This window comes from Asterias amurensis, chromosome 8, assembly GCF_032118995.1.
Source record: "Asterias amurensis chromosome 8, ASM3211899v1".
Classification (NCBI taxonomy): Eukaryota; Metazoa; Echinodermata; class Asteroidea; order Forcipulatida; family Asteriidae; genus Asterias; species Asterias amurensis.
This window is the reverse complement of record NC_092655.1, coordinates 20,861,319-20,884,454: the sequence shown is the minus strand read 5'-3', so window position 1 is coordinate 20,884,454 and position 23,136 is coordinate 20,861,319. Positions and strand designations below refer to the sequence as shown.

The 23,136-nt window shown below is 38.5% G+C and overlaps 1 protein-coding gene across 4 annotated transcripts; it reads left to right on the top strand.

The window, feature by feature from the left end:
* The first annotated feature begins 108 nt into the window (after nt 1–108).
* Nucleotides 109–23,136, top strand: LOC139940583 (SH3 and PX domain-containing protein 2B-like). Of its 4 annotated transcripts, XM_071936912.1 has the most exons (17): nt 109–298; nt 1,044–1,116; nt 2,382–2,538; nt 3,072–3,152; nt 5,803–5,878; nt 8,242–8,318; nt 9,400–9,497; nt 10,448–10,470; nt 11,546–11,677; nt 12,060–12,164; nt 12,530–12,565; nt 14,121–14,238; nt 14,593–14,750; nt 15,870–15,919; nt 17,153–17,173; nt 18,772–18,900; nt 19,506–23,136. In XM_071936912.1, the coding sequence occupies exons 3-17, from the start codon at nt 2,467–2,469 to the stop codon at nt 20,205–20,207; spliced, it is 1,878 nt and encodes a 625-aa protein (XP_071793013.1). In that variant the 5' UTR covers nt 109–298; nt 1,044–1,116; nt 2,382–2,466; the 3' UTR covers nt 20,208–23,136. The 4 variants fall into 4 exon arrangements, with proteins under 4 accessions (XP_071793013.1, XP_071793012.1, XP_071793015.1 ...); XM_071936911.1 differs by lacking the exon at nt 1,044–1,116; XM_071936914.1 differs by lacking the exons at nt 1,044–1,116; nt 12,530–12,565.

Here is a 23,136-nt window from a genome sequence, read left to right as displayed (position 1 = left end):
AGTCTGATTGGTTGAGACCTTTGTCACCGTTCTTGTCTTGGATAAATTAGCCAATTAGCTTTCAGCTTACAACAAGTTGTTGAGCATTTATTAGACAGCAAAAAATTACATAAGATGCGGAAGTGTTGTTGCAGTGTCATAAGGAGTTTTGCTGGTGTGTTTTCTTTCACTGTGTGAGAATTAAAGACATTTTGTTTGGTGTACAATTGAGGTCGTCGTGGTTGCAAGTGCAATGATTAGCACAAAATGAGTATTGTCATGTTGGTGTAAAAATTCAGCGTTTATAGAAAAACAAATTGTAAGTCGAACCTGCTTGCTTCAATCAATTAATTTAAATTAGCTTACTTTCTTTATGATGTTCATGTTGGTGTAGAAATTCAGCTTTTATATAAAAAATTGTAAGTCTAACTTGCTTGCTTCGGTTAGGTTACTTTTACTGGCTTAGAGTTAGAAGTACTCACTAATATATTAGTAGTACTCCTAGTAGAGTCCTATCCATAACAGAACTACGAGGTTTCGTTCTGCGAAGGGAGACAATAGCGGAACGAAACTGCATAGTCCTGGTCCTAGTTAGGAGTTTTATAAGTTATTTTTTTTTAATAAAAAAAATAATAGAACATGATGATATAAAGAAAGAAGACAGCTTTGTTTGGATTTTTAATATTGAATTTAAACACAACTTCTTGGTGCAAGCTTGGTTGCCTAATGCTTACCTCGCACGCTACCCATCTGTCAAAATTACTTTTTACTAACAAAAAAGCAGCGGCATTGCCAAAGCAGTTGCTCAAGTAGACCCTGTAACTGGGGCAATGTAGGTGTACTCCTTTTTCAAAGTTTTGTCATTTTGGCCAAATTGGTAGTAGGGGCCTACTAGGAAAAATTTTACGACCTCGCCACCAACTTCCGGCCTGTTGTTTTTTTATTTTTTTTTTTTTTACTCAAAAGCAACTGGTGACCCCAAGTTCAAATAAGGCAAAATGTCCATATCGTCCAACTGCATACATTACATGAAAGTTGGACTTCATTTCCCCTTATTTTTGCAGGGTGGCTAAAATAAGAGATGACTCAATACCCCCGCCGTCCTCCATGGTTCAACCTGCTTATTATGCAACGTCGGTCAGTGTATTGAAACCATTACAGCCTATTCTGATAACATTACATTACATTCATAAACGCACGTGGTTATTTTGTGGTTTGTTCGAATTTCCCTCCGTCCTCCCTCCCTCCCTCCCCTCATCCCTTCCCTAAATAATTTCAGTCTACCCATATCGGAAATGAATCAGTCCTAGTGATTTTTTCCTTTGCGCATGGACGATGACCGACTGATTGGAGCGTTGAACAACAACACTCACACACACAAACAGCATAAGCATGGCGGAGTTCGATGTCACTGGGAGTCAAAAACGGTCCAATTTTGACCTTTGTTTACAAACTGTTACGTTATTTTTCTCTCTTTTTTTTCTGGATGTATACATGCGGTAACGTTATTTTTCTCTCTTTTTTTTCTGGATGTATACATGCGGTAACCCTTCTTCTCAGGTAAGAAAAAAATTCAGTGGTTTTGGAGTTAATTAACGGCGGATAAATTGGTGGCGACGACCGGAAGATTATCCGCCTACTAGTATGACCGATGTCTGGGTCTATTATTATAATAGATGGCACTGGAAGATGAAGCACTTCGTAATCCACCATATTATGGTAATACATAAAGTGACAAGCCTGTATGTAGAAGTTTGATTTTGATTGGTCATCTGATCTGACTGACTGGGTCATAAGAAAACAGTGAGAATTTATTTTTATTTTAGCAAGACTGCGGCTTAAAAATGGACATCTCGTGTAGGCCTGTGTGTCGAAGTGGGGCCTATACTCCTTCCTAGATAGAACTGTGGAGATTCGTTCTGCTATTGTCTCCACGTGGAGTGATAGCAGAACGAAACCTCTGTACCTGATGGTCCGATGGTGTTAAAGGAACACGTTGCCTTGGATCGGTCGAGTTGGTCCTTGAAAAGCATTTGTTAAAAAATGCAAATGGTTAGAAAGATGTTGTAAAATTAGAACACAATGATCCACACAAACATGCCTCAAAATTGAACAGTTTTCCTTTTACCTCGTCGACTAACACGGTCTGCCATTTTTTACTCCCATAAATGGTTGACCGTGTTAAATCGCACAGTAAAAGGAAACCCACGCAATTTCAAGGCAAATGTGTGTGGATCATTGTATTCTATTTTTAAAACATCTTTCCAACCATCATTTAATAAAAAACGGTTACAAACGCTTTTTATGGACCAATTCGTCCGATCCAAGGCAACATGTTCCTTTTAAAAGATGAATTGAAATCACAAAGGAACTATCACATTGTCTGACATTTCTTTCAACAGATCAACTTTCAGTGTCAGCCCAAGTAATGATCTAAGTTATTGACCCATCCTCTGTGTAACGTGAGGTGTGTCTGAAACAGTCATCATGGGCAAGCGAACTGTCCAAGATGCCACCATTTCCGATTTTCAGAAGAGGAAATTTCCCTCAAAACATTATGTAAGTTTCCATTCTGCATTTGACTTTGTTTCTGTGTAGTTGAAATGGAAAGGGTACAAGTTGTTTTCACTTTTGGAATGGTCACATACTTACATGTGGAAATTGTAAATTACTATTGGAGCGTTTCAAGGGGCACCAGGGGCATTGACGCAGTTGCCTCCATCAAGTATCAGCCCTGGTATAGATGTAGACATTTAGTAAATCCTTCTTAAAGTGAGCAATCTGACTACTTTTAGTTTAATAGATGGTTTTTAAAATAAAATTTTCCTTCATATTCAAACTTTGCTATTTTGGCTAAAATTAAAACACTTCTAGCTAGAAGTCTTTTATCATTTTAGTGAGAAATTACCTCTTTCTCAAAAACTACATTACTTAAGAGGGAGTCGATTCGCACAATGTTTTATACTATCAACAGCTCTCCAGTGCTGTGATTACCAAACGTGTACCTTCCCTTTAAGGATGATTTTATCTGTCTTGAAAACATCATCAATATTTGAAGATAAAGAATTTTTTATTTATTTGATTGTGTACAGGTGTATGTTATACACATTTCATGGTCGGATGGATCCGTCAATGTCATCTACAGACGTTACAGTAAATTCTTTGACTTTCAGGTAAGGAAATATTCTGTTTTTTAAACCAAAATACGATAGCCAGGAGCTGATAAGCACAAAGAGCTATGTGTCATCGTAAAGGGTCTGCAGCTGGTTTCACGAAACGCTAGGATTAATCCTAACTCGAGTTAGGACGGGTAACCCGTCCTAACTTAGGATGGATTCAATGCTTCCTACGTACTTGGATACAGAACTGAACCCATTCTAAGTCCTAAGATTAGTCCTACGTTAGGAAGAGTTTGGTGGAAATCGACAGCTGGGTCCTTTTTGTAGGACACATAACATTAATTTCCACAGAGTTACATTAAACTTACACAGTTTGAAGATAATGATGATAGAAAGCTTCCCTTAAAATATGACTTGCTGAGGTGCTGTAGTTTTTGAGAAATGAGTAAAACACTGTCATATTTGCTTCAGCTTCCCAGGTTGTTTGTAAGCTTGAGCATGTTGAGTATGATTCCAAATGCACCCCCATTTCTTGACATAATGGACAAGGTAAAAAGCTTCTGACTGGCACCCACGAACAAACATATTGACAAAATAGGGACACCGCCATTATAGGGCAAGATAGCTCAGTTGGTAGAGCGCTGGCACGTTAATCCAGAGGTCGCTGGTTCGAATCCCACTCTAGTCAATTCTTTGTTCAAACCCAAAAATCAAGTGAAAAAGCTGATAGACTAGTGAAATAAAGAGTCCCTTATCATAGTGCAGCCATCTTGAATTTGTCCCAAAGATATCAATGTTCAACCAAACCAAGGTTGGAAAGACAGTCTGGTTCCTATTTGCAAAATGCTTATTAGCATTCATAATTGTTATTCAATACCAGAAACATGACCAAGATGGAGGCAGCATGGTAAAGGTCTATAGCTGTAACTGGTCCTTCGGGCCATACCCAGACCAAACAAAGACGAAATTAAGGTCAATAAACCAATCCGCTAGATTACCATTTCAACATTTGAAATAATATGGTTAAATACAAAAATACCATCTCAAAACTCAAAAATCAACATTGGTTATTTGAGTTGCTAAAAAAAATAAAAAAAATAGGTTCACTAAATCCCTGTCAAATCTGAAATATTTTCACAGAAATGAAACAGTAGTTTGATACAGGTCTGCTATGAAAAACTCAAAATTGATAATTTACATTGCAAACATGCATTATTATGACACATGTATTTATCTTGATACAGTTTATAATCCAGAACATAGATCTGTGTGTTTAAAAACCATTGTTTATAATTGGGTTACTGACCGGCGCCTTTGAATGTTTCTCCTTTTCAGTAAAATGCGCCTTATAAATGCTGTAGTTTATAATAATTACTGTTTAGGCTTTGTTTGCTCATTTGAAGCCCTGTACCAAGGGGCATGCTTTAAAAATAACCGGTGGCCCACAAGCCAGATCAGAGCTGAAGATGTGGTTTCAAAAAAGGGAGGGTTAGCCTTTAAATATCAAGAGATGTTTACTTACTGGTTAATTATTACTCTCTCATTTTGTTTTGTAATCGATTGCAAGAATTCTTAGGCCTGTTGCTTCTTTTTGAAAGGGCCAAGGGCTCCTCAGACATTTTGACCTTGGTAAAGGGCACCGCTATGAGGAAATGTCAATTTCTATTAGAACATTTCAAGGGGCATTAAGGCAGTGGACACTATTGGTAATTGCTGCTATCAAAACAATAAATAATATGTTCACAAAATCCCTTTTGAAACTTAAATATCTTTACAAAAATAATTTGTTTCTTTCTTAAAGGCAGTCGACACTATTGGCAATTACAATAATTATTAGCATAAAACCTTTTTGGGAACGAGTAATGGGGAGCTGTTGATAATATAAAACATTGTGAGAAACAGCTCCCTCTGAAGAAACTGTAGTTTTTTAGAAAGAATTAGAAATTAGAATTAGATTAAGAATTAATGAGGTCGTGAACTCAAGCATCTTAAAGCACACAACTTCGAGTGGCAAGGATGTTTTTTTAATATTATCTCGCAACTTCGAAGACCGATTGAGCTAAAATTTTCACAGGTTTGTTATTTTATGCATGTTGAGATACACAAAGTGAGAGGACTGGTCTTTGACGATCACCAATAGTGTCCAGTGTCTTTAAGGCAGTGACAAGGGATAATTGAGACAACGCTGCCATCGTGAAGTATCATGCCTGACATTTTTAGAGTTATTGAAGTTGTCAGATAATTTTTTTTTTACACACCAAAATTCAGAACTAAATTATTCAAGTTTCAACCCAAAATTCTAAGCAGGGATATCTCATTGGCAACAATTTTAAACCTGATTTGTGCTTATAATACATTTCTCTGGATAGGAAATTCTTAATTTTGTTTAGTAAATCTGTATTCATATGACCTATAGTTGGTCAATTAAAACACAAGATTGTGTAAAAATTGATTTTGGGTTGAACAATGACAATTTTACAGAACTAACGACCTCTGGTTTAATGTGCCAGCACCACTGTTGGTGGTTTCCCTATTTTGTCAATATCTTTGTTTGGGGGCTGCCAGTCAGAAGCCATACTTGGAGAAAGAACTTTCTTCCTCCATGAGCCATACAACTTGTCGTCAAAATTTACCCAGTCATTTCCCTTGTGGCTTATTATAAAACAAAATATTGATTTGGTAATTGATCTTTGTTATTCTAAAGGTGAAGTTGCTGAGTTTATTTCCTGAGGAATCCGGAGCTAAAAATCCGACCCAACGAATGATTCCGTTCCTTCCCGGTAGGTTGCATCTTCATCAATTCTATAGTGCCATTATTTGCTTATTGTACTGTTTCTTGTAAAACGCTGTGGTCCCGTGTAAAAGTGCTCTATAACTGCCTGTTATTATTAATATCAAAATAACGACACACTTTCATGAAATTTGTAAACTTGTACATCGGACGAGAACTCTAACACTACTTTTTGCATACACCTTCTAGGGTTGATAGTGGTAATAGTTTATACATCAAAAATAATTTAATTGAATTTATATTGCACTCCCTTCAGGACCAGCCTGTTTGAGGGCGCATAACAGTAAAAATGCTACATAAGCAAATTACCCAGAAACAGTTTAAGAAAAAGGTGGTGTGTCTTCCGTGTTTATGCGTCTGTCTGATGCAAACTATAAACCCTGGCGCTTTCCAACTAATAAGGATTGCTTCAAAACGAAAGAAATTCCGAAGAGACAAAGAAACAAAACAAAACAACATTGGCATGATTGCCAACGAAAACCAAAACACCCACATACTTCCCTTGTTCCATGTATTGGTATTTTGCCGGTACTTGTGCATTGTAGCATAACTTATTTCCTTGTCCATATAATGTGTGTTGTTTATGTACTTCCTGTTAGCGTGAACCATGTAACTATTGTTGTCATGCTGGAAGTGCAAACACTGTTTGTCTGATACTACTGATCTCCTGAAGTGGTGTCTATAAGAAGTTCACATTGATGCAAGCATTTGGATATTTTAAAGGAAAACTGAATTGTATTTAAAAACTTATTAAAAATTGAATGGTTTGGGTGTGGGTTTTCTTCTTTCATGCTTTATTATTATTAAGTGAAATTGTATCTAAATCTGTGGTAAAGGTAAGGATTGGTAATGATAAAATCGCTGTATTTTTTTAAGTTTAGTCTGAGAGCTTAGTGAAACAATTTTTTCTGTAAAGTATGTTCCTTTGGAATGAAGCAATATTCTATAAAACAATAAGTAATTCACAAGGGCATTACGTAAAGGCCCACATCAGGCCTGTATGCTTCGTTTTTGAAAGGGCAAGGGCACCAAGGCATTTTCTCTTTGGCAAAGGGCACCCTATGAGGAAGTTGTAAATTTTTTCTGGAGCATTTCAAGGGTACCAAGGCAATGGCAAGGGGCAAAGAAGGCAATCGCCTTTGTTGCCTTCATGTGGTGTCAGGCCTGCCACTAACCCTGGCGGCCTTACACTTTCGTATTGTACTACAGTGACGTCCTGGACATCAGGGTACATTTCTGGGGCGGAAATTGTTTACAGCTTCATAACTCAAATCTTACCTGCAAGAAAGCACCAATTTCAACAGATTCACATTCTATGGCAGCATATATTTTTCTGCGGTGGGTTTTGATCGTCATAATTCTCCACAAATCCGTCATTTTCATGAAATAATGCAGCTCCCAATGTTAAGGAATTCCCATTTTTGTTGGTACTCTCACAGTCTGCTGTGTGTACGCAAGACGCACGACGCGCAAATTTTGAATTGTGTTGTTAATGCTGTGCAGTCAAGATACGCTGAGCAAGAATTCATGCGTCTAAGCTTGCATCATGCGTCTTGCACGCGAATGTTTACGCGTACGCACGACAACAGACAACACTGTGAGAAAACGATCGAAACGGGAATTTTTTAACGTTGAAAGCTGCATTGGTTCACGAAAATGACGGATTTGTGAGGAAAATATGAGGACCAACACCCACCGCAGAAAAATGTATGCCGCCATGAAATAGGAATCTGTTGAAATTAGTTGCTTGTTGCAGTAAGATTTAAGTTATGAAGCTGTGAAATTTTTCTGCCCCAGAAACGGGCCTCAATAGTTAGGACTCTGTTTCTGTGTACAGAGAAAGAGTCCTATATAGGGCTAGCCTGCCACATGCTTGTACATGTATATATATAAATTTTTAACTACTATCTCCTAATTCTCACACAGATGAAGACCAAATCTTTAGAGGTTTCTTATCTCTTGTAAATGGTTGATCACACAAAACTTGAACACTGTCTCTGACTGTTTTATAATGCTCTACCAATCATATAGGACTATTACGTTGATTTGAATTTATTTGTCAAGATGAATTTTTTGTTTTGTTCTCATAAATAATTTAAAAGGACCCTTCCTCCCTAAACAAAAATCATTATACAATAAAGTAAAACTATTTTTTTTAATGTTTATTTGGTTTTCGAATTTTGAAGAACTCTCCTGCTTCTTATCAACTGACACAAAGTAGAATTGGAATTGAGAAACTACCAAATTCTGAAACTTTTCATCTTTTTGAGTTTATTTTTTTTTAACAGGAAACAATTCCTTCAATGTAAACAAGATAAACATAACTTGTATCTTTATCTTTGTTTGCGGCAGGTAAAAAGTTGTTTGGTCGGAGCCACACGAGAGAAGTTGCAAACGGGCGTATGAAACAACTCAATGAATACTGCAAAGTACGTGCACTGTTTCAGTTTCTATTGGTTCAATTAGGCGTAGGAAGAAACTATAAATAAGGGAATCGTTGTGTGGTTAAGAGGTTTTCAACTAGTGGTTTAAACCCAACTAGGCCTGGCTCTTGATAATTTTACCGAGCCGAAGTCAAGAACCAGGCCTCGGCGGGTTTAAACCACTAGTTGAAAACCGATTCAACACACTTTGATTCCCATTCATAAATACCTTTTCGGTCAAAAATCATCAACACTTTTTGGTCAAAAGGTAAAATAAATGCAAAAATTATAATTGTTCATGATTTCTCTCAACACAACACTCCCCAGCTATGAAATGGTAAGGCCCTCGAGTAAACTCCTTATAAGGGAATGCTATACGCGTCACGCGTATCGTGTGATGTGGCACAACTGTCCCGGCCATTGCTCTCGAACAATAGGAATCTAGAAACTGTCTTATAAGCACAGGTGCAAGCTGGTGTGTCACGCCCATGTTTCAAGACTTTTTACTGGTCATAAACTAAGGTTTATACACACCCACGTGATGCGCTCTCCACCAATAGGAATAGCGAAACTGTCTGAGGTATTTATGAACAAAAGAGTGAACTTGCTGGTAAAACCATGTGTAAATCTCTTTTAGCACTTTTAGTGGGAGTCTTGGCTCTGAAAAGAACCGGTGTGGTATCCCGGCTAAAAAGAGACCACACCCGCTCTTTTCAGAGCCAACACTCCCTCGAAATCTAGGAATAAGAACACATTATGAAAGTGTGCCGGGTGACCTCGGGTAAAGAAAGTCCCAAAGGTCGATTTCACAAATAGTTAGGACTCGTCTTATCTCGAGTTAGGAAAAGTAACTCATCCAAACTTAGGATTAATCTTAAGGTCTGCATGCTACAGTGCAGGGTTGGGCCTCGTCCCAAGTCCTAAGATTAGTCTTAAGTTAGGAAGAGTTTTGTGAAGTCGACGGCTGGCCTCTCCAGGCCTGTTTTCCACGGAGATAAGAAATACAATGTAAAAAGCGTGTTATCAGAAAACCTTACAAATAAGTTTTTAAAGATTAACTTGAAATGGCACTATGTTTAACCTCCAGTCGTTGGTGAGACTCCCACCCAAGATATCCGAATGTGATGAAGTGATACAATTTATGACGCCAACCGCAGAGGACATCAACCCACCGAAAGAGGACGGGTCAGTTAAATTTATCTCTTTCTTGAGTTCATAAAGGCCGAGTCACACTGCAGCGATTACGAAAGCGACAACGATAACGACGCAAAGAGAATGCATTTTATCGGTTGAATTGCTTCTAGAGTACGCCCACGCTTAATCAACCAATCGAGGGCATGCATTTTTAACATTATCGTTTTCGTTCTCGTTATCGAGGCCTGTGTGACCGGGCCTTTAGAGAGTCCACCATCCTGTCGTGGTCCAAGAAACGAACTCCCTCCAAACTTCCCTGTCCAGAGCTTTGACATTAGCTCATGCATGCTACATGTACTTCTTTTAAGTGTCACCTAGGCCCCCACTTCATAATTTATTTAGACTGCTTTGGGTCTTCTATACCCTCAGTCCACTAGGCCCCACACCCTCACTATCCCCTGTGCTTGATCCTACTGACACAGTTCAGTGAGCACACACCCCTTACACTCCACCCAAGGCTCCAGAGCAGGTTTCACCACGCATCACCGAGCTTCATTTCCCGCCTCTATTTCCTGCCTTCGTGCACCACCAAGCTAATCCGCCTCCACAGTACTTAAGCAGCATGCAGCATCAGAGTCAAGCTTTCTCCAGCTTCGAATTGAAACCATTGGTTCTTTTCAGAACCACCCCAACTCATTAGAGATACTCATTACATGGTGTTACCGCAAACCCTTTTATATTGTACAAATGTTATCAGTCCAATTGGCCTTTGGTCTTCCTTTTCCAGCGCCACCAGCTATGTGTCCTTCCATGCACTGCTTCTAAAGATTTCATGATGTATAAAGAAGCCCACAATAAGCAAGTCTTTAAAACTGATTCCCTGTACTTATTGAATACATGAGTTGGCCAAATTGAATAACTGGACCAATGACAAGTTCCTTTGAAGGTTTAAACAAATAGTAACAACCACTCATTTTCTCTCCTTTTTATCCTTTTGGCAGTGGTCAGAAGAAATTCGGAAACGGTGAGTGGACTTTGCTGTCTGTTAACAACATCTTTCTTAAAGGAACACGTTGCCTTGGATCGGACGAGTTGGTCAAAACAAAAGCGTTTGTAACCGTTTTTTATAAAATGCATATGGTTGGAAAGATGTTATAAAAGTAGAATACAATGATCCACACAAGTTTGCCTCGAAATTGCGTGGTTTTCCTTCTACTGTGCGAACTAACATGGTCGTCCATTTATGGGAGTCAAAATTTTGACCCCCATAAATGGCCGACGTGTTAGTCGACGAGGTAAAAGGAAAACCACCCAATTTCGAGGCATGTTTGTGTGGATCATTGTATTCTACTTTTACAACATCTTTCTACCCATATGCATTTTATAAAAAACGGTTACAAACGCTTTTCAAAGACCAACTCGACCGATCCAAGGCAACGTGTTCCTTTAAGGTCTTTACAACTTTTTTTGTGTGTGGATGGTTTTTTTTTCAATATAAATAAAAAAACCTCAGTGGATTATTTCTTGCGTTGGTGAAATTCATTAAGTATACACCATGGTTACAATTAATGGTTATATAAACAGTTATTTAGTCATTGCTTTCAAATCCTGTAGAATTGTTGTTTAGGGTTTTTGGCACTTCAAATCCAACCAGGACCCAATTTCATAAAGCTGTACTTAACCAGAAAATGGTGCTTAGAAAATTTCTTTGCTGAGCAAGAAAAAGGTTGGGCACTGGTAGCAATTGTATAAACTATATGGATTGTTGGCTGGAGCTGGTTACCTGTTTCTGCTAAGCAGGATTTTTGTTGTGCTTAGCAAGATTTTGTGCGTAGAGGAGGCTTTAGAAATCGGGCCCAGTGGATTCTTCCCCATACTTAACAAAAATAGTAATAATGCCTGTTTCTGCTAAGCAGTTGTTTCAGCTAACCTTTTTCTGCTAAGCAGGGTTTTGAGTACTTAGCAAGATGTTGTGCTTGCAGGCTTTATGAAATCGGGCCTGGTGGATTCTTCCCCATACTTTATACTCAATGCGCCAAGTCTGTCACAAATTGGCACTCCTAAGCAGAACTGTTTTAAAATCTTTTTACTGACTGCAGAGATTGATATGATCTCGGATCCCATCCAACCGGAGCAGTATGTTGTCATCGCAGATTACAAGAAGCAGCAAAAGAACGAGGTGGATCTGCATGCTGGCGACAGCGTTGAAGTCTTTGAGAAGAATGACAATGGTTCGTAAGATCTGTTACGATAAACTAAGCCTGAAGTAGGATTTTAAACTTTGCATGGTGGATGTATATAACTAAGAGAGGTTTGTGGTAACACCATGTGACTTTCGCTTTTTAGTATAGTGTTGGCATCTGAAAACACACACAGTTGCGCAACAAGGGTGTTTTTTCTTTCATTATTTTCTTGCAACTTTGGTGACCAATTAGGTCCAAATTTTCACAGGTTTGTTATTTTAAAGCAAAATTGTCCAGTACCTTTAAAATGCAATGATCCAAATTTAACATATTTTCAAAACTATTAGTTGCAGACTTCAACTAGTTTTGATTTCCTTGTCTATTAATAGTCTGAAAATGTAATGTCATTCTTAACTGGTTCTCTGCGCAGGTTGGTGGTTCATTAATTCTAATGACAATCAAGGATGGGCACCAGGGACTTTTCTGTCCAAGGGGGATGGAACTGGTGATGAAGAGGAGTCCATGGAGGGAAGTGGTAAGTCAAAAATGCATATTCATGACCTTAATGTACTAATTTCACTGGTCAGAGTTCTAATCGTGTCAAATGCATATTCATGAGCTAATGTACTCATTTCATTGGTCGGAGTTCTATTTCGTGTCAAATGCATATTCATGAGTTAATGTACTCATCTAGTTGGTCAGGGTTCTATTCTATGTGATGAAAAATTCACAAAAGGGTTTTGCCTTGTCGACGATCACATGTTTTTATTTTACCTGGCAATTTTGAGAATGTTTAATTAAACTTAAAAGCCAATTAAGATTGTTAACTTTGATTCATTTGAGGTGTTGTCTGACTAAGTTTGTTTATTGGGGATGTCTACATGATTTTTTTGTTCACAGAACTTGGGAAAGTCCTCAGTACAAATCCGTGTAATGGTAAAAATCAAACTATTCTTCAACCCTGTTTCAAAACTAACATCTCACACACTTGAATGTCTTTGTAGTCTGAGCTCTATAGCTTCACTTTTTCACCTTGGAAGTGTCGTGGCCGAGCGGTTAAGAGCACGAATTCAACCTCGGGTGTTTTTGATCTGCAGAGTGTGGGTTCGAATCCCCAGCCGTGACACTTGTGTCCTTAAGCAAGACACAACCATTGCTTCGTCCTTCGGATGGGACATTAAGCCGTTGGTCCCATGTGTTATGTAACGCATGTAAAAGAACCCAGTGCACTTATCGAAGGAAGGGGTTCGCCCGGTGTTCCTGGTCCGATCGGCAGCAAATTAATGCACCACGGCACCTTGTAAAGCATTACATGAATTATGTCTCACAATTCAAACGTAGTCCCACAACGGCAGGAAATAATGTATGTCACAGCGCCAGGAGCCTCACTGGGTGACAGACATGTGCGCTTTATAAGAAGCCACAACTAACTTGGTTTTATTCCTAGCTCTATGGGTTTAGGGTGTCGTGGTCGAGCGGATAAGAGCATAGAATTCGAGCTATGGTGTTTCTGTCGGCAGAGTGTGGGTTCGCGTTCTGGTCGTGATACTTGTGTCCCTGAGCAAGGCACTTCACTATAGTAGCTTCTCTCCACCCAGGGGTAAATGGGTACCTGTGAGGGCAGAGATGGTTCTTGTGATTGATTTAGTTATAGCAGCACAGATTTATTGCACTGGTTGTATTCTCCCCAGGGAGCTGAGATGATTTAAGGAATAATAATAATAATAATACAAGGTATTTATAAAGCGCTCTAACTTAAACAGGGGAAAGTACTACAGCGCTGTACATACAAAATAAACAAAGAGCAAAGAATAAATAAAAGCAAGCAAATCAGTTGAACAGGTGGGTTTTGAGAGATTTCTTGAAGGCTGCTAGTGAGCTAGAGTGGCGGATGCTGTGAGGTAAATCATTCCAGAGTTTGGGGGCAGCAGCGTGGAAGCTTTTTTCCCCAGTAGTGGTGTGTGTTTTGGGGATGGCAAGTAGTCTGGTGTCAGTAGATGAGCGGAGGTATCTGTTAGGTTTGTACAACTGAATGAGATCCGTTAGGTATGAAGGCGCAGAGGCGGTATTGAGACATTTGAAGACCAGGGTAAGTATTTTAAAGTTGATACGTTGGAGGCTGTCAGCCAGTGAAGATCGTGAAGAATGGGAGTGACTCTGTCATATTTCTTGGCCTGGTAGATCAGTTTAGCTGCACGATTTTGGAGCCGTTGAAGGCGTTGACAGTCAACAGATGATATTCCAGAAGAGAGTTAGAATGAATTCAATTGCCTAGTGACCATAAGCCTTTTTTGAGATATGGCGGACACAATGCTACAACACTATAAGGTTTCGGTATAGTCTGTTTGTGTACACCCAAACCAAACAGTACACTCCTATCATGTTCGCCATACCTCCAAAAGGCTTATTGGTGATAATTTTGGAAGTGCTTTGAGACGCCCTTCGGGTGTATAACCAATTATTATCATTATTGATTTATCTTTGTTTCTAGATGAGCATTACATCACGAATAACTCCTACAAGGGGCAGCAAGCAGATGAAGTCAGCTTTGAGACGGGAGCTGTCTTAAATGTGGTTCAGAAATCCCTTGACGGCTGGTGGAAAGTTAGGTATGAGTCAGAACATGTTTCCTGACGATGACATAAGAGCAAGCTAGTCGAAAGCATTGAGACCAATTAGGAACCAATTCTGCATCCAGAACATCTAGCACCCTTGTGGGACCAACTAACATTAGTTTTTCAATCAAATGTGAAACTTTTGATCACAACACTGGACAAATTTTTGTGCCTGTAAATTTCGACTGGGACTTCATCCCTGGCACGGACGTATTTCCAGCATTCCAGTCTTGTGATCAAAATATGAACATACAATTGTGTCAGATTACCAACACAGTCGATTTTCATGCTGACAACAGTCTAATAATGGTATTTGATTTGCATTCTGTATGTTAACCATGTTACCAGTTACCAAGGCAAGACTGGCTGGGTACCGGCTGCATTCCTCCAGCCGTACAACGGACCGTCTGATATAACGGCCAATGCACCAACTCAACGCATCGGTAACGTCATGAATGTCTCAGATATCCTCAACAAGCGCAAAGCTGGAGAGACAGGGTCAAAATGTAAGCCAAGAAATCTTTTAGAAAATAAAAAATAAATAAATATCTGAAAAAATAAATTATCTTGTGCATCTTGTGTTTTTTAAATTAAATGGATGATTGATATTGTGAGTTTTCAGTGGCCTTGTCAAAGGGGTAGGGGCAGGGGAGAGACCTAGCCCTATATAGGACTCTTTCTCTGTACACGGGAACAGAGTCCTAACTATTGAGGCCCGTTTCTGGGGCGGAAAAATTTCACAGCTTCATAACTTAAATCTTACCTGCAACAAGCCACTAATTTCAACAGATTCACATTCCATTGCGGCATACATTTTTCTGCGGTGGGTTTTGGTCCTCATATTTTCCTCACAAATCCGTCATTTTCGTGAAATAATGCAGCTTCCAACGTTAAAAAATTCCTGTTTCGATCGTTTTCTCACAGTGTTGTCTGTTGTCGTGTGTACGCGTACACATTCGCGTGCAAGACGCACGATGCAAGCTTAGACGCATGAATTCTTGGTCACCGTATCTTGACTGCACAGCGTTAACAACACAATTCAAAATTTGCGCGTCTTGCGTACACACGGCAGACTGTGAGAGTACGAACAAAAATGGGAATTCCTTAACGTTGGGATCTGCATTATTTCATGAAAATGACGGAAATGTGAAGAATATATGACGATCAAAACCCACCGCAGAAAAACATATGCTGCCATGGAATGTGAATCTGTTGAAATGTGTGCTTTCTTGCAGGTAAGATTTGAGTTATGAAGCTGTGAAAATTTTCCGCCCCAGAAATGTACCCTGATGTCCAGGACGTCACTGTAGTACAAAACGAAAGTGTAAGGCCGCCAGGGCTAGGGAGAGACCCTCCTCCACGCTCAGAACCTTTGCCTCCCCCCCCTTAAATTGAGACAGAGATGCACAATTGAATGGTTAATACATTAAATAGCCCCAACTTTTTTTCTTTGCCCCCACTTGTCCCACCTCAAATAAAAGTGTCTGATTAGGCCAATGTTCATTTCTATAAGTGTTTTGATAGACAAGTGAATTATTCAATGAAACACAGTTGGTATTTTTTGAACTAAAATACTAATTAAGCTCTCTATAAATGCCTAGTTATTATTCTTCTTCTTATTACAGCTGTTGGGACTGAAGGTAAACCCACACCACCGAGACGATGTACAGTCAGGGTAAGTTACTTTAAGACAATTTATTAGAGCAAAAGCCATTCAACCTGTAAATGCCATAATAACACCCGAGTTACGATACTTTATGGGAAGTAGCGGCAGAGGGACCACCTTAACGGGGTGCAATCTTTTAAAGTACATGTATAATCCAACTCGATCCTTAAAGGCAGTGGACGCTATTGGTAATTACTCAAAATAATTATTAGCATAAAACCTTTCTTGGTGACGAGTAATGGGGAGAGGTTGATAGTGTAAAACATTGTGAGAAACGGCTCCCTTTGAAGTGACATAGTTTTCGAGGAAGAAGTAATTTTCCACGAATTTGATTTAAGACCTCAAGTTTAGAACTTGAGGTCTCGAAATCAACCATCTAAACGCACAGAACTTCGTGTGACAAGGGTGTTTTTTCTTTCGTTATTATTTTGCAAGTTCGATGACCGATTGAGCTCAAATTTTCACAGGTTTGTTATTTGTATGCATACTTTTATGTTGAGATACACCAACTGTGAAGGCTAGTCTTTGACAATTACCAATAGTGTCCACTGGCTTTAAGTGTTAGTTTCTCATGTATCGAACTCTTTAATTTGGACATCACATTTACCAAAGAAGTGGAATGCACAATTAAATGTGCAGTTATAAACCCTCTTGTAAACCTAGCCCAAGATAAATAACGACACATTGAAAGAGGAAGGTAAATGTTTTTGTAGAAATAAAAATCATAAAGACTTAGAGGCAGTGTACACTATTGGTAATTACTCAAAATAATTATTAGCATAAAACCTTACTTGGTAATGAGTAATGGGGAGAGGTTGGTAGTACAAAACATTGTAAGAAACAGCTCCCTCTGAAGTGGAGTAGTTTTCGAGAAAGAAGTAATTTTCCACGAATTTGATTTTGAGACCTCAAGTTTAGAATTTGAGGTCCCGAAATGTAGAATTTGAGGTCCCGAAATCAAGCATCTGAAAGCACACAATTCCGTGTGACAAGGATGTTTTTCTCTTTCATAGTTATCTTGCAACTCCGACGACCAATCAAGCTCAAATTTTCACAGGTTTGTTATTTTATGCATATGTTGAGATACAGCAAGTGAGAAGACTGGTCTTTGACAAATACTAATAGTGTCCACTGGCTTTAAAATGGTTCTGTATATGAAGACGGTCTAACACTCAATATATCATTTTGTTATTGAAATGTACAATATTTTGTTCAGTACTTTCTATTTGTTTTACAATGCAGCCAGTGGGTTCAAATAACGAGGTTTGTAGATCACAATTCTTTGGTCATGATGTGCTGTGTCTTGCATTATGTCAGTTGTTAAACACCAATCAATCTCTCAGCAACATTTCAATCATGTCAATTGATCACAAATCCGATCGATGGGTCTCCCATTGTGGGTTGCCTTCCACACCAATCATTCAGAATAGAGCAGAGGGCCCAATTCCTTAAAAACTGTAAGCAGAAATTTTCTGCTTACTGAGCAGCATTAGCCAAAATTCTATTCCACCAACTTTGCTAATTTTAAGCAAGGCGAAAATTGTCTGCTAGCTTGATGGTGTTTCTGTAAGCAGATATGTGATGGAGCAACGATTCAAATCCATCGTGAATAAGTCTCAAGCCTGTATGCTTCGTTTTTGGAAGGTCAAAGGCACCAAGGCATTTTTTCTTTGGTCAAGGGCACCCTATGTGGAAATTGTTAATTTCTAATGGAGCATTTCAAGGGCACCAAGGCAACAACCAGGGGGCATGGAGGCAATCGCTTTGAAGCCTCCATGAAGAATCGGGCTTAAAAATCTCTTCAATCCTTTATGAAATACACTTTGCTTTTATACAGGTTTTTCTACTATTGTAAGCCCACACATGTGCTTGCCTGTAAACACCTTTATGAAGTTGGGCCCACGTCACCATGGTGTTTATCAACATCCCACAAAATCCTTCACTTTGGTCGCTGATTTTTGTGCAGACTGTGCATGTTGGCGCCTTTGCAAGCATGGTTTATTTTGACAGTGAACTGAAGTGCACTGTTTTGATCCCTTTCCATTAAAACCTCATGGTCCTCGGAAGTTTGAATTTGTGTATGACTTGCATGACCTTTTTGATCCCTTCCATGCCTGGAATTTCATCTTTGAAAGGGCAAGGCCAGTTTCATCTTACAAAGGGCACTTCCATCTGAAAATCTGGAAAATGGGTAACCTTTTGAAGGGGCACCAAGGCCAAGGTATGGGCAACAAAGGCATTCCTGGCCTGCGTGTAATTCCAAGCCATTTCTGTAGGTTTGAGAGTCAATTTTTTAAATTGTTATATTTTTGACTCTGATTGGCAGACAGTTCAGGTGTATAGAGCGCTGCAGATCATAAGAGCGGGCAGTTAATGTATGTCACTGACTCAAACAGTTAGTGACTGCACTGAAGTCAAGGGGAAGACGCATCATTGGCTAAGAATTGGTCGTCATTCATTGACTTCAACGATGGCAGACATGAAAGGGGTCAAATAATGTTTTTAGTGTGTGCATCGTGTGTTTGTAAACATTACAGCCTTCTTGTCAGTCCGTTGATACTTTACATTTTTTGGACGTTTAATGTGTGTCAAGAATAGCAGTTGACATCCATTTTATTCATCAATCGAAATTTCCCCCATTCTGCATTTCAGCATGAAAAACCACGTCCCATTTACTTACCATTCAAATCATCGTTTTTGTATACAACTTTTTTCCCCAGCCGTTAGTTCATACAATTAATTCATACTTCAACACCACACCTGGTTCATTTTCATGTGAGTGCTGAAGTTAATTTTGTATGAACTTTAACGGTCATTACATAGATTCATGACATTGTTCAACCTGCTTTTATTATTTCTAGGGGACAGTGAGGAAGGGTGCTACGAGAAGTAAACGCCCACCTCCTAAGAAGAAAGAATACTACACAGTCGCAGACTTTGCAAGCAGTGCTGGGGACAGCATCAGCTTCCAAAGTGGCGAGAAAGTTCAGGTATATGAAAAGCAAACAAAATTTTTAATTGCATTTCGACCCTAGCAAAGTCTTTCTATGGCCAAGATGTTCTGACTTGAAACTTAAATCAAAACAAAGTGGCGAGAAAGTTCAGGCATGTATAAGGCAAAAAATAGTTTGTTGCATTTCGACCTTAGCAAAGTCTTTCTGCGAGAGAAAACAAAAGACTCTGCTAGGGTTGAAACATCAGGCCATTAACCAATTTTTGCATTTATACCATATGTCCTTGTTGTGAGTAAGTTGTTTGCAAGAGCTTATTCTAATTTTTATTTCTGTATGTAAAAAGCAACAGTCAAGATCACAGAAGATAACTATTGGTGTACCAAGTGGTTCTTTCACCAGAAGCACTTTATTTTCTGCCTTCCTCTTGCGCATTTTATTATTATTATTATTATTATTACTATTATTATTATTGTTATTGTTATTATTTCATATTTCTGGTAATGAAACCATAGATTCCTCATGAGTGAACTTTCTCCCAAGCCTGAGGAGACCTGTAAACAAGGGTGCTTGCTTCACGTATGTGAACTACAAACACCGAGTTCTGAAGTTTTTTTTTATCTGATTTAAAAAAATTTGAATAGGTGGTTCAAGAGTCTGACAGTGGTTGGTGGTTAGTGAAGATCGGTGAAGAAGAAGGCTGGGCTCCATCCACTTACATAGAAGCTAAACTTGAACCAGAGGCAGAAACCAGACCGATAAGATCCTCCATTCAATCCCTTGATGAAGAAACGGGGGAGTCTAAGCCACCACGCCCCCCTCCTTTCAGAAAAACCAGCGATGCCGCACAAGGTCAAAGTTCGGCAAAAGGTCAAAGTTCGTCTAATATGCACAGGCCGGTGCCCACCCCGCCGAGTGATGGTAACCGTAGTGCTTTTAGACCGATATCAAATCACGGCAGACCACTGCCTATTGTCCCGGCAAAGAAACCCCTACCAAATAAAAGAATTACCTCCGCACCACTAAACGGGGGAGGTTCTCCAGAATTCCTCAGAGCTCAGTCGAATCTGAAACCAGTTAACGGCAATGCCAGGAAAGTCCCTGTTAAGGTTACTCAGTTAAAGAACCAATTACAATCCATGAAGACCCAGGATAGCCAATCAAAGCCGGGCAAGGCCGGGGGTTATATAACAACAGGTGCGTATGCAAATGATGATGAAGATGGGTTTAGTTTTGAGGAAGGGGCTAAAGTTGAGGTGATACAGGAGGATGACAGTGGGTGGTGGTTGGTACGAATCGATGATGTAGAGGGTTGGGCGCCGTCCACTTACCTTGAAAAGTTGTAATGTATGTAGAGAGTCTGTCACTGTAATTTATAGAGAAATATCAACAAGTCGTCATTAAAATGATTGTTTAAGTTAAAGGAACACATTGCCTTGGATCGGTCGAGTTGATCTTTGAAAAGCGTTCTGTAACCGTTTGTTATACAATGCATATGGGTAGAAAGATGTTGTAAAAGTAGAATACAATGATCTACACAAATGTGCCTCGTTAACTAAAACGGTCGGCCATTGATGGATGGTGGACCGTGTTAGTTCGCGATCAACTCGTTCGATCCAAGGCAATGTGTTCCTTTAATGTTATGCTGCCAAACATTTTGATGTTTTGCAATTTTTTGAAATTCATAGGTAGAATCTATGCAATCAGACATGATCCTAGTGTAGAATGTGCAAAATTTGTGTTTTATAATTTACACCACCAACTTGACAATGCAATTGGATATCATAAAACTCATTATGTGCAAGAAGAACTCCCATTATATTAACTAAAAACGTTACAGTTTTTTTGTAGAGAATCCTAAAATATTTGTATCTTGGTGATTGGTGAATATTTTTGTGAGATATAAGAAAGTATGTGGGAGAATGTTGTAGTATTTTTTTAATGTTATCAAATTAAACCAGTAACGGTATGGAGTCCTGACTCCAGAGTATTGTCCTGCAGGAATTTGAAAGTAAATGATATATTCCCCTTGTCATTGGTGCTGGATGGGAATTAGGTTGATTGAAGTTCTAGGGCTAATGGCTGCGACTTTATTTGAATTTGAATTTGAAAATGAAGTTAGTATTAAATTTGAATTTGAATTTGAATTTGAACTCTTAAATTCGAATTTTTCAGACTATAGAGACAGTTGCTACATGTATGTCAAATGGTTTGGGGCAAGTATAGAAGGCAAACCAGATGAGCAAATCCTGGTACCTCTGACCGTACACAACTGTATCAATAGTATGAGGAAATTGGATTAAAGGAAAGGTACATGTTTGGTAGTTGTCAAAGACCAGTCTTCTCACTTAGTATACCCAAACATAAGCATAAAATAACAAGCCTGTGAAAATTTAAGCTAAATTGGTCATCGAAGTTGCGAGAAAGTGATGAGAAAAAAAACCCACCCATGTTGGACGAATTTGTGTGCTTTCAGATAGGAATAAAATACTTCTGGCTTGAGGTGTTTTATTATCTTAGGGAGAAATTACCTCTTTCTCAAAATCTATGCTCTTTCAGAGGGAGCCGTTACAATGTTTTATACTATCAACAGCTCTCCAATGCTCCAAGTAAGTTTTAAGGTTAATATTTGTTTTGAGTAATTACCAAACTTGTACCTTCCCTATAAGCAGATAATGAGTTGTGGCTATAAAGTATAGTCATTATTCAAATCTAATTTGCAAAAAGCTTATTTTGGGCTTCCTCTCGCATCTACACTTTTGGTTTTCCAGTGGAGACCACAGAGTCCCAATTTTACAGTGCCTGACACAATTTTCAAAATAAATGGTGTTACGAAGCAATTATCATTTGTAATTACTATACTTGTATTTTTATAAATCACAACATATATTTTTGTATAACTACTTTGGCTATTATAGTTAAACGTATCTGTACAACTTGAAAGTCTATGAAACATTTAATATTTAATTTTTTTTTTTTTTTTTTTTAAGCAATTGTAGGTTTATTTGATACATGACTCAGTTGGTGTCAATTTAGAACCTCCTGAATATGCATGTCGTCAACTAAGGCAGGAGCCCTCTCGATTGAGCTCAAAAAGGAGATGGGGGCTTGATGGCACCTCGATGAGGTCAATGCATAATGGTTGTTACTTTGTAGTAAGATTATACATATATTTCTAATACCTAAGTAAACATATTGTTATTACTATTATTCATGGTTAATTAAAACACTGCAATACAGCGGCTAAAAGCTGAAATGTACATTTTACAAAAGTAGTCTTTAAAAATTAAATTACACACAGGCAACAAATTTGTGACAGAAAAACATTAAAAAGAGCACAAAAATATTTTGATTAGATTAAAAATCAACCATCGTCGCTCACGATCCAAAAAGCCTCGCCACATTGATAACTGTAGGCTCATGTGGTAGGCCCTTGTAATTGCCTTGCACCCCTTTAAATACCATGGACACTATTGGTAATTGTCATAGACCAGTCTTCCCACTTGCTGCATCTCAACATATGTATAAAATAACAGTAACCCTTTGGAAATTTGAGCTCAACTGGTCGACGAAGTTGTGAGGTAATAATGAAAGAAAAAACACTCTTGTCAGATGTATGAAGTTGTGTGCGCTGAGATGGTTGATTTTGAGACTTCAAATTCTAAATCTGAGGTCCCCAAATCAAATTTGTGGAAAATTACTTCTTTCTCGAAAACTATTTCACTTCAGAGGTAGTCATTTGGTATATGCTAATAATTATTTTGAGTAATTACCAATAGTGTCCACTGCCTTTAATTTATTTGCCTTGGGCCTCCTAAATTCCTGGGATCAATCCCAGCTCAGTGCCCAATAAAGATGTTAACGAGATAATACTGCTAAGCAAATAATTACACAAAGTTTACAACACCGGAGATTTTATTCCTTTTATAGGCCTGAAACAAATATTTCAATTTCAACTTCAATTTATCTAGATATTTCCCATTTACAGTGGGCCTATCATTTTATAATGTAAGATGAGTTTTGGTGAACAAAGGGAAATGTAATTGTTAGACAATTACCAAATAATAAATTTAGAACAAGCAATTTCCTGTGTAACAAACTTGTCCCTCATCAGCTGAAATTTCTTCGAAAGTTTAATTTGTCTGAAAGACAAAACGGCAGAAACTTTTAGTTCCCCCAATATCAGTACTTTCACTTCAATATTTCTTGACCACATTCACTGCATGGAATTTATGTTCACAATAAATATAAATATGTTATAAATAGTTGAACAGA

Bases quoted from the DNA above. Each gene is read 5' to 3' on its own strand.
- LOC139940583 (XM_071936911.1), top strand. From the start codon at position 2,467: ATGGGCAAGCGAACTGTCCAAGATGCCACCATTTCCGATTTTCAGAAG. The intron at 14,239-14,592 runs GTATGAGTCAGA...CCATGTTACCAG, and splicing joins GACGGCTGGTGGAAAGTTAG to TTACCAAGGCAAGACTGGCT. The intron at 15,920-17,152 runs GTAAGTTACTTT...TTTACAATGCAG, and splicing joins CGAGACGATGTACAGTCAGG to CCAGTGGGTTCAAATAACGA.